This window comes from Ziziphus jujuba, chromosome 5, assembly GCF_031755915.1.
Source record: "Ziziphus jujuba cultivar Dongzao chromosome 5, ASM3175591v1".
NCBI lineage: Eukaryota > Viridiplantae > Streptophyta > Magnoliopsida > Rosales > Rhamnaceae > Ziziphus > Ziziphus jujuba.
In genome coordinates, this window is record NC_083383.1 from 28038243 (window position 1) to 28049124 (window position 10882).

At 31.7% G+C, this 10882-nt stretch overlaps 2 protein-coding genes across 2 annotated transcripts; one reads left to right on the plus strand and one right to left on the minus strand.

Moving 5' to 3' along the window:
• Positions 1–716: 716 nt before the first annotated feature.
• Positions 717–1667, minus strand: LOC107434530 (uncharacterized). Its single transcript, XM_016046005.4, has one exon. The coding sequence runs from the start codon at positions 1375–1377 to the stop codon at positions 952–954; it is 426 nt and encodes a 141-aa protein (XP_015901491.3). The 5' UTR covers positions 1378–1667; the 3' UTR covers positions 717–951.
• A 5388-nt stretch (positions 1668–7055) lies between these two features.
• LOC107434526 (transcription factor bHLH80) lies at positions 7056–10519 on the plus strand. The gene is made up of 5 exons (XM_048475031.2): positions 7056–7706; positions 7816–7950; positions 8099–8164; positions 9688–9756; positions 10078–10519. Exons 1-5 carry the CDS (start codon positions 7239–7241, stop codon positions 10123–10125), a joined length of 786 nt encoding a protein of 261 aa, XP_048330988.2. The 5' UTR covers positions 7056–7238; the 3' UTR covers positions 10126–10519.
• Positions 10520–10882: the final 363 nt, after the last annotated feature.

The following is a 10882-nucleotide window of genomic DNA, read 5'->3' on the forward strand; positions in this document are numbered from 1 at the left end:
TAACTAAGAAAGTGAACCAAAAAAATGTCACAAATTGAATGAAATGTAGATGGTTATTCTTCGTGGACAAGTGGACATATATTGTAATTAACACTCCAATCTATAGGTAATTAAAATTTTCAGATGTACGTAAATAATCTTTTAAATTGGCCACCCGTTTTTTTATTGATGCTCACTTAGTAGGTTAGTATATATGTTTTAACAAAAATGTTTGAAAAAAGAAAGTAAATCATAATATCCTCCATAGCTTACCCCTCAACCGAATCAACATTTGAAATTTGAAAAGAGAGAATTTCTCTATACAAGCTGAGAACTTCTATTTAAAAAAAAAAAAAAAAAAAAAAAAAAAAAAAAATTAACCTTTAATTCAAAGCAAAATAAATAAATAAACCATCCTTCAAATTTTGAATATATTTGCACCAAACTCTTAAAAAATTTCAAATCCGCATAACCATATTCATCAATCACTCTTATCTCTCCATTATGCTATCGGTGCTCTGTACTAATTATTTCTTAGAAAAAACACAAATAATTTCCATTAATTCATCCAAACAAAGGCTAAAAAGCAATTCACACTGCAAAAAAGTATGCAACAAGAATATTCATAATTTCTTAAAAAACAAATATTCTCAATTTAGAGAAAATATTCACAATTTCAGGCAATCCCAAGACTACACAAAGCAAAATCCTAGATTCAACAATAGTTAGACTACCAGTTTCTGTGCAACAAGTAAATAGAATATTCATAATTTCTTGAAAAATAAATATTCTCAAGTTGATGAAAATATTCACAATTTCAGGCATTTCCAACCCCAATACTACACAAAACAAAATCCTAGATTCAACAACAGTTAGACTACAGTCTCTGTGTCATTTACACAAACAGCTAAAAAAAAAAAAAAAAAAAAAACCATTTCCAAAACAATAAATGGAATGAAATTCGAATCAAAATCAGCACAAAAGAGGAGTTCTAGAATCATCAGCACGACCACCGCCATGGCCAACAAACCCAAAGCCCACTAAATCTTCATCAACATCATCGTCCCCACAGTCATAGACCGATCCAACAAGCATAAGCTGATCTTCCAAGTACCTCTGCAACAAACCCACCTCTTCCTCCTCCTCCAACGCCGCACCGCAACGACCTTCCTCGCATCGGCGAAGCCGCTCATCGTCTTCTTTGGAATCACGCGCGATCTTCCTCAAGCGCTGGCGGCGGCAAAGACGGACGCACAGCTCAGCGGCGCAGAGGAGAGGGAAAGTGGCGCAGAGGAAAGGAAGGAGGATGGGAAAGCAGAGGCAGAGGCAGAGGTATCGGCTTCGGCCAGCTCGGAGCCAGTTGCTGGAGGATGAAGCGGCGGCAGCGGCGGCTAACATGATCGGCTGCGCCAGTGGGAAAAGGGAGGGAGAGATGCTGCTGACCGTTGGATGAAATTGATGATGATGATGATGACGATGATGATGATAGAAAATGGGTTCATCATTGTGGTTTTGAGGTTTTGAAAAAAGAAAAAAGAATAGCAGTGAAAGCGTTCACATGAGGCTTCGATTTTTTATTTTATAAGAGACTCAACCCAAACACCATGTGACTCTTCCCACTTTCCTCTTGCCTTTTAACTTGCGCTCTGGCTCACCACCACCGAGTTCAATTTATTATTATTATTATTATTATTATTTTCAACGAATGAGGAAAATAATATAGTGTCACATTCAGTATGCTCGTGTTCAATGGTCCTTGGTGTAATTACTCTCTCTTCTCTCCTCTGCCGGCCCAAGACCATGATCAAGACCAAGCCCAAATAATTGATAGGGTTGAGATTAGATAAATGATTATGCGGGTCTTGAACTTGTTTATCTGATTTTCTTTGAGGGATGGACTGATTTTCGGTAAGCTTTCGCTTAAGAGAGTCCTTTGAGAGGGATACAACTTGTATTTTTCAAAATTTGTAAAAAATTGTTAGATTTTTGGATCAACAATGACATACCTAAAAAATCTAGCAGATTGACACTGTAATTGAAAAATATATGCCTATTTCTTTAAGCATTTTCTCAATTTTGTATTTGGAGCATTTGTGAGGATTTTTGGGAGGCGAAGCAAATATTATTGCCCCAAGGATCAAGGTTTGTACACTAGTTTTTTATATATATAAATATATATCAATGATGTACGGTAGACTAGTTTGATGAAGGTTGACACTTGATTTTCATAGTTATTCACCCAAAAAAATAATAATAATAATACTTGATTCTTATGGTTAGTGACGCTAAATTGTATGGATTAATTTAATTTGGTAGTTGACCAATGTAGTTGGTGGGTTTTCTTTGTTGAAGTTTTCCATATAATACTTCTCTTCTGCAAGGGTATCTTCTTCTTTTGGTCAATGATGTACACAAAGCTAGTTTGATGAAGGTTGATACTTGATTCTTATTTTTATTCATAAAAAAAAAAAAAAAAAAAAAAAGATACGTGATTCTTATGGTTAGTGAGGCTAAATTGTATGGATTAATTTAATGTGGTAGTTGACCAATATTGTTTGTGGGTTTTCTTTGTTGAAGTTTTCCGTATAATAGTTCTCTTTTGCATGGTATCTTTTTTCTTTTTGCATGCATATCGTTTCCACCGTGCTCACTACCCGGTTGGCCTGCCTACGGTGGTGCAAATTCTCCCGTTTCCTGGTCAAACCGACATATTTATATGGGGATGCAACGTAGCATATACCAAACAATAATTTAATGAAAAATGACATAACTGCAACCTACAAAGCCAAACCCTTGTAGCTGATAAGACTTTTTCAACGAAGTAGGCGGCCTTGCCTATCGAATTGTTAAATCAAATTTCAAAAGTAGTGTTTTTGAGCGGTGGAAAAAGAGAAGTCAGAACTTTTAAATTGACGTATGAAAACCTTTTTTTTGTTTTTTTGTTTTTTTGTTTTTTTTTTTTTTTTTTTTGGCTAAAGGAGTCTTATGTTTTGGAAGAGTTTTTATATTTGTTTGGTATCAATAATATGCAAGAAACTATTGTAATATTGATAATATCTATTTTATATTTAATGACAAAAAGAGAATATAAATATAACTAATCAAATTATATGCATTTATAATCCAATAAACACAGTGATGAAAAACACAGAGGAAAGATAAAATATTTATTGAAGATTAAAATAAAAATTTATTTAAATTAGCTTATAAGCTCCTATAAAGTAACCCAAAATTTCAAGAAGAATCAATGATTTGTAATTCCAATATGAAAAAATAGGATGAGAGAGACAGAATAAAGAAACAAAAGTTTAACGAGAGAAACAAAAAAACAGGGAAAAAAAAAAATTTAATAAGCGTCGTTTTTTGAAGTCATCTTCTACCAACGTCTCTCCAAAGCACTTTTAATTAAAAACTGTACTTTTAAAAAATTATTCAAACAAATTCAAAAGCAGTTTTCTTAATTTTAAAAATTATTTTTGACTTTTTAAAAATCATGTAAAACAGATATGAAATGCAGAACTAGAAGTAAAAACAAAAATTATGCTAAATAATACTTTATGTTTCGTTGTATTGTTAATCATTCTTCTACTTCTCTTTAAAAGCTTTCTAATAAGTTATTTTTTACAAGTTTTGATTATAAGCTTTTTTTTTAAATCTAAGACACTAAATAAAAATTGTCTAAGTAGTATATTTAGAAGCAGTTTTTGAATTTACAAGTTAAAAGCAGCTTTTCCAAAATTATACTAAGCAGAATCTATATAATTCTTTGATCATTAATAATCTTGAATAAAAGGATAAAATTAGCAAATAGAAGCTTATGCTACTACTGATCCAATGGGTCTTCATATATCATTATACATTAAATCTACTGTTTTATAAATAAGGCAAGGCTTTTCTTTTTATTAGAAATTCCTTAGAGGTAGCAATTTGGATTATGATACGGTAACACGATTTGAAAACGACATGAAATAAATGAATTTGGATTTATCATAAATGGATTCGGATCATAATCGGATCAATCCGTTTAACACGATTATTAATCGTATCATTTTTGGATTGATCCGTTCTTATCTATTTATTAAATGTGTCAGTTTCAACCTAACACGATTATATACTTATTACAACCTATTTAAATTATAATTTTATCCATAATATATTATTTAATAAAAAAATATTATAAATTAAAAAAATTTATAAAAGCACATGTATTGAGATTAATGTATTGTGGATTAGGATTTGCAAATATAATTTGAAGGTATATTATTATGAAATTTAAATATTCTATTTTAATTTTTTAATACTTAAATTATTTTTATGTTGTTTTTTTTAATTATTATTTTCAAATCATTTTCAAATAGGGAGCTTGATTTTCAAGTTAGTAGAATAAATATATTAGTAAACAAATTAATTTTCAATAAATAAGTTAATTTTGAATTAATATGTTAATTTTCAATAAATAAGATAATTTTTAGGTTAATAGGTCAATATTCAGGTTAATAGGTTAACATGTCAACGCGACCTGTTAAAGTAATCGTGTTAAACGGATCGTATCAGGTTAACCTGTTTATAAACAAGTTAGGTTAGTGTTTTAAATACGTGACATGATTAATAAATGGATCGGATTAAGATTGAACATTTTTGACATGATTATTAAATGGATCGATACAAACACGACACATGGACACAAATTACCACTTCTAGAATTCCCTCATTGTTGTCTGGTTTATTAGGGTCACTCTCACTCCAAGTCCGAGCGCAAGACATCTTAATCACGAACCCCTTTTTATATAGATATATAATTGATTTTGTACCTTAAAAGGGAGTTAAAGTCACTTTAGCAAAATAATTTTAATGTTTTGATTATCTACCGAAGTTCCAATCTTGGCAAATACCAAAAGCAACAAACCAACATGAGGCATGAGCTCATGGACCAGCCTTCCAACTCAATTGATTTTCACTAGTTGATCACTATGTAACTGAAAAATCATTGCCTTAGTGTATAAAATAAAAAAATTTTAAGGGCTAATTAATTGGAAATAGACTAATTTTTTTTCTTTTTTTCATGGTTTTATTTATTTACTTTTTATTTTATAGATTCGCAGCGAGTGGACCTAATAACCCAAGAAAAAGATATCCAACTAAAAGAAAAAAAAAATCAAGAACGGTCAACTAGAACTTGATTCTTTAGAGAGGTCCAATTTTTGTTTGTTTGTTCTCAACCCCTTTTCCACGCCTTATTGTGATAAAGATGTGATTTATTTGGTTAACTTTTACTTCTGTTATTGAAAAAATAATAATAAAAAAGGGGAAAAAAAAACTAAAAAGCTATATTTATTTATTTTATTGAGGACCTTAAACTTCTTCTAATTTAGAAAACTATTCAAAAAGGTTTCAAAAAGATACATCTAGACTTCGAAACAATAATTAATATTTCAAACCATGCCAGAAAGGAACGTTCACCATTTACACTTATCTTGGGGTTATTGCCCTCCTACATTGTACCAAAAACAAAGAATGAGGACTCTAGTATTACAGAAAATCAAATAAATGTTTGCCTTTGGCATTTAGAATTTCAATACAAAGATAGATGGGCATAGTGATAAATTTTTTTCTTCTTCTTTTTATTTTTATTTTTATTTTTATTTTTTCAGCTAAATAGATGGGCATTACCTTGTTACAATTGAGTAATAAGCTTCCTTACCCATTTAATGGTGACCTTCCAATGTTGGAATTTGCTCTATACCATGACATTATATGACGTGCATTTTTTCACTTTAACGTTTTTGTTATACAATTTTTTCCAATATATGGTCTTTTTCTGTTCTTGTATTTTTTTTTTAAAGAAAATTTATAGAAATTCTAGTTTCCACTAGCAATTATGTAAAAAAATATATTTTTGTAAAAAATTAACATTTATTATTAAAAAAATCCAAACAGAAAACTATTATAGATTATATAAATTATTAGTAGATTTACAAAAGTAAAGACTTATTGATTATTAGTATTTATAGGTGTAATTTAATAATAAAATTATTAAAAATGCATATCTAAATCAAATGTTTAAATTTTAATTGGGATGAAAATTCTTTTAATAATAATAATAAGAAAAACTTTTTGAGAGTGAGGGACATACAGTGATAAAGTCCACCCTAATAAAAAAGAGGCCAAAAAAAAAAAAAAAAAAAAGAAAAAGGCTAAAACTTTCTTCGTTTCACCTTGTCCAAAGTGCCAAAAGCCCATATTTAACTGCCAAGTGCCATCAATTTTTTTCAAACTTTACATGAATATATTTCCTCTTTTCCTTTCTTTTCACTTTTGGGTTGGATGCTACTTGTATGGTACCAAACACATCTCAAAATGGTGTGTAGACTTTTTTCGACCCTTGGATTCTAGTAAACCTTTGTTGGGGTCCCCACCATTTTGCCAAGAAAAAGAAAAATTGGTTAAAAAAAACAACACAGGGAAATGTTACAAAAGAAAGGTCAAAAAAAAAAAACAAAAAAAAAAAAAAACAAATAAATAAAAAAAAGGAAAGAAAATTAAACCAAGTGAAAGTCCACGTCTAAATCCAAAATGCCAATCTTTCCCCAATTGTAATATGGATTTGTGGCTGGGTTCAACTAGGGGTCTCTCTCTACTCTCCACCTTAAATTTGCCACAAAAAGCAATGAAAGGGAAAATATTGAAGCCCAGGACTCAAAAAGTGTTAAATCCCTATCCCACGCGCCGTATACCCACTCTCTTACTATTCAAACCCCCCCACCCCACTTCTTAAAGGAGCGTGTATTCACGTATCAGCTTTCGACTGGGACTAGGCTTTTACATTTTGTAGTCAATTTCAGAAAACGATGACGTTGAAGCACTCCAGCCTCACACGGCCGTCCTCTTTGAGCCTAACATGTTACCCATCTCGTAACGTGTACGTCATTCCTAAACTAATCACCGGTACTTTCATCAGAAGAAACGTCAAACCGTAGTTTTCAACAAATCTGACGGTTCAGAAAGAAAGATGAAGATTCGCTAAACCATACTAGATTGCGGGCTCATTTTATTTAATATGCACAGTGCCACAGTTGCACAAAAAATGAAAGAACCATCTGATTTTTGTTGGTCTAAAAAGCTCCCCACAGAGCGAAGGGCAAAAGAAAACCGAAAATAATAATTATTATTATTTTTTAATTATTTTTCTATTTTTCCTCCATTGAAGAGAAAAAGAAGCAGAGCTCCGAAACCCACTGAGCCAGTAATCTAGGAAGCCGATGCAATCGACACCTGGCGGTAGTAGCAGCAGCGGTGGTGGAGGTGGAGTTGGTGGTGGGGTGAGTCGGGTCGGACTCGCCCGATTCCGCTCAGCTCCGGCTTCATGGTTGGAAGCGCTACTTGATGACGAAGAAGAAGACCCATTGAAGCCCAACCAGTGCTTGACACAGCTTCTTGCTGATAATACCCCAGCACCCAGTTCGACAAACACTGTTCCTTTCGCTCCCTCGGCGGATCCGGGTGGGTCTTTCGAAGCCGGGTTTGCCCGACAGAACAGTTCTCCAGCCGATTTTCTTGGAAATTCCAGCGGTTCGTCGGAGACTTACTTCTCCAACTTCGGAATTCCGGCGAACTTCGATTTGGTATCTCCGAATATCAATGTTTCTTCTACTACGGGAAGTAAAAGGGTCAGGGAAGGGGAAGCACAGCCTGCACAGCACTTCTCCCCAAAGCTCTCATCTCAGCTGGTGTTTTTAGATATTCAATTCTCTGTTTTCTGTTCTGTGTTTTTTATTTGCTGTTTTCTTTTTTTTTTTTTATTCGATTTTATTTATTTATTTATTTATTTATTAGTAGAAAGGAGAGCAAGCTAGCGGACAGGTTTCAGGATTGTTGGATATGGAGATGGAAAAGCTTTTGGAGGATTCAGTTCCATGCCGGGTTAGAGCCAAGCGAGGCTTTGCTACGCATCCTCGGAGCATTGCAGAGAGGGTCAGGATTCATTAATTACTTTGTTTCCTAATCATTGAATTTGATCATGTTGATGGTGTGTTTAATTATTCGTTTATTTTGTTCTTATTTTGGTTTACAGTTTTTTTTTTTTTTATTTCTTTTAATTATTTTTATGTGGGAATAATAGGTTCGTAGAACTCGAATCAGTGACCGGATAAGGAAACTTCAAGAGCTTGTTCCAAACATGGATAAGGTACACCTTTCCAGAATTTTTCTTTAAATAGGATTTAAATTGTACTTTAATTTGTGGCAGATAGAATAGTTATTTCATTGACCTCTAGACTAATTACAAGTCAAGAAAATGACACAAAATTAATCTCTTGGAAGTTAAAATTAGGTGGAATTGTTGAACTTTACAATATGAATATAGCTAATATGCTAAACTGTTGTAATTAATAATTCAAATAATAGGTAAGATTTTACAACTAAATACTGTTTGAGACTTTACTATCAATTAATTTTGAAGGATGGTTAATTAATTTCCTAGCTACTTATAAATGGAATTTATATTAGTTAAATTTTACAAGGATCATTAGCAGCATTTATTAACTTTATTTTTCTTTTTCACCTTGATAAATCATTAAGATATCTACTTTCCGCCTATTTAATTTATTATTTTTTAATCCAATGCATAAAGTGTGTAGAAAATTCAGACTTATGCATATGCATGAATTCAATTCTGATATAGTAGCGACATGGTAAGGTTCTTATGGTAAAGACAGCATATGTGACAAGTTACAATCATCTAAATTATGCCACACAATTTAAATATATTTTTATTTTTTTTCATATAAAACCTAAATGGGAAAATTACAATGTGTCAGATTCGCACTAGATACACGAGAATATTACAAAAGGTTAACTGAATATTTTTAAATTTGATTAATAATATGTATTTCCTATGTGGCAATTAGTATGGATGATGTGGTTTGGCACACAGGATGTTCTTACCATAAGGTTTTCATGACATTCTTACTCTATCAAAATCCTGCATGTATTTATGCTTCTTGTTATATGCAGTCAACTTTGTATATCACCTTAGTTACCTGTGCTTCTTTTTTCGAGAGATTTATAAAATTATTGAGCGAAAGCACTGCCAATTTTTATTTTAGAAGTCAATATTGGATCATCTTTGTTTGTCTACCTTCATAAGCATTAGATGGAGAACTATAAGCATTTTTTAAACTAATATTTTTGGAAAAGCTTGTATTTACAATGATTCAATTTTAGTAGTGTATGTGGAGCATATATATGGGCCTGAATATGCGTGACAAATCATGTAATGGCATTAAAAGTTACTCTTGGCTTGGGAATTTACTTAGCTTTTTGAATTTGGCATTTACTGTGTGCCATTTGAGATAATGTTCTTCCCTTATATTAATTTGTAATGTATTGGTATGAGATTCAATAAAAAGTGGCTTTCTTTAACTTTAAGCTTCATGTCTGTATGAAATGGAAATTGTGTCAGTTTTTGACATGTAGACCTTAGAGATTGAAGCAACATTCGTCTATGAGCAAGTAGCTACGTGGCTTAGTTAATGATAAGTTCTAGAGATAGAAATCCTATTGTATATGTAAAATGACAGCTTGGGATCTATACCAGTAACTTTCCATTATGAAAGTCTACCATCTTTTGTTTTTAAACACCATCCATATGATGATTTTTCGTAATACAATAATTGTTTGAGTCGGAACTTGTGTTTGTCTTGCTTGCAGCAAACAAATACTGCTGATATGCTAGAAGAAGCGGTAGAGTATGTGAAACATCTACAAAGGCAGATTCAGGTATTATCTGCATTAACATGTTCAACAAACATCTCAGTACATATTTATTTGTATGTTATTTAAATCTGTCAAGTATTAAAACATTAAAATATTTTAGTTCTCTATTAAGTCTGGGTCTAGCAAAGAAATATTGAGACTTCGAACTTATTCATTTTGGTTCTAAAATTTTCCAAATAGAGGGAAATTCTTTCTCTTTCCTCTCTGACAAAAACTACTAGATGCGAGAGATACAGAAATATGTTAATGTTTTGTGGATACATTGGATGTCTGATGCTATGTAAACTAAAGTGCTTACGTATTTAAAAACTTGGAAAATTTCAGGAACTCACGGAGCATCAAAGGAAATGCAAGTGCATAGCCAAAGAATAACCAGAAGAAGGTACCCTAAAATTGCCCCTTCTATTTAGTGTAATTATTAGACTGTTACGAGATTTTTATCCAGGGTCCATTATTGTGGTATTGTTACTCCACTTTTCGAAAGAATCACTTTCTAATCTAGAGATATGCCATCCCTTTGCTACATCTTTATTATAGATGTAGTCTTGAGTGTCATAAATATATTACTCCATTATTAGATTCCCGCTTCATCCTGGTGAAGTTTGTTTCATCTTTTGGTGAAATTATGTTGTATCTTCTATTTAAACTAGAGGAGAAAAAGTAACTAAAATTTGTTGTATTTTAAAATAGTGTAGATGAGATTAGTATTGTTCATTTGAACAATATTCTTAACAAGCTTCCATATATATATTTTTTTATTCTAGTAGATTGTATTTGTAATTTTTTCTTTTTATTCTATATAGCTTGTTGTTTAATCTGTGTGATCAATAAAAGCTTTTGAAAAATCAGATATGCTGTCTATTTACTTCCAATTTTCATCTTGTCAAGGTGGAGCTGGAAGTTTTTAGGTGACGACTATGACTTAGTGAAATGCTAACTTTAAGAGGGCAAAGTGAATCATGTTAAGATTCATATAAACCTCAAATGTATTTTCTAATCGCAACCTTTAACAGAGATTTGACAATTGATAAGGTAGGTCCTGATGGCTTTCCATCAGAACAGGTCCTTATATGAGAATTTTATATATATATATATATATTGTTTTGATTCATTTTGAATAATTGATTTG

What these genes read in the sequence shown, in the direction of transcription:
- LOC107434526 (XM_048475031.2), top strand. Translation starts at nt 7,239, where the DNA reads ATGCAATCGACACCTGGCGGTAGTAGCAGCAGCGGTGGTGGAGGTGGA. An exon ending in CTCGGAGCATTGCAGAGAGG is followed by an intron (nt 7,951 to 8,098) that starts GTCAGGATTCAT and finishes TGGGAATAATAG; the next exon opens with GTTCGTAGAACTCGAATCAG. An exon ending in TTGTTCCAAACATGGATAAG is followed by an intron (nt 8,165 to 9,687) that starts GTACACCTTTCC and finishes TCTTGCTTGCAG; the next exon opens with CAAACAAATACTGCTGATAT.
- LOC107434530 (XM_016046005.4), bottom strand. Translation starts at nt 1,377, where the DNA reads ATGTTAGCCGCCGCTGCCGCCGCTTCATCCTCCAGCAACTGGCTCCGA.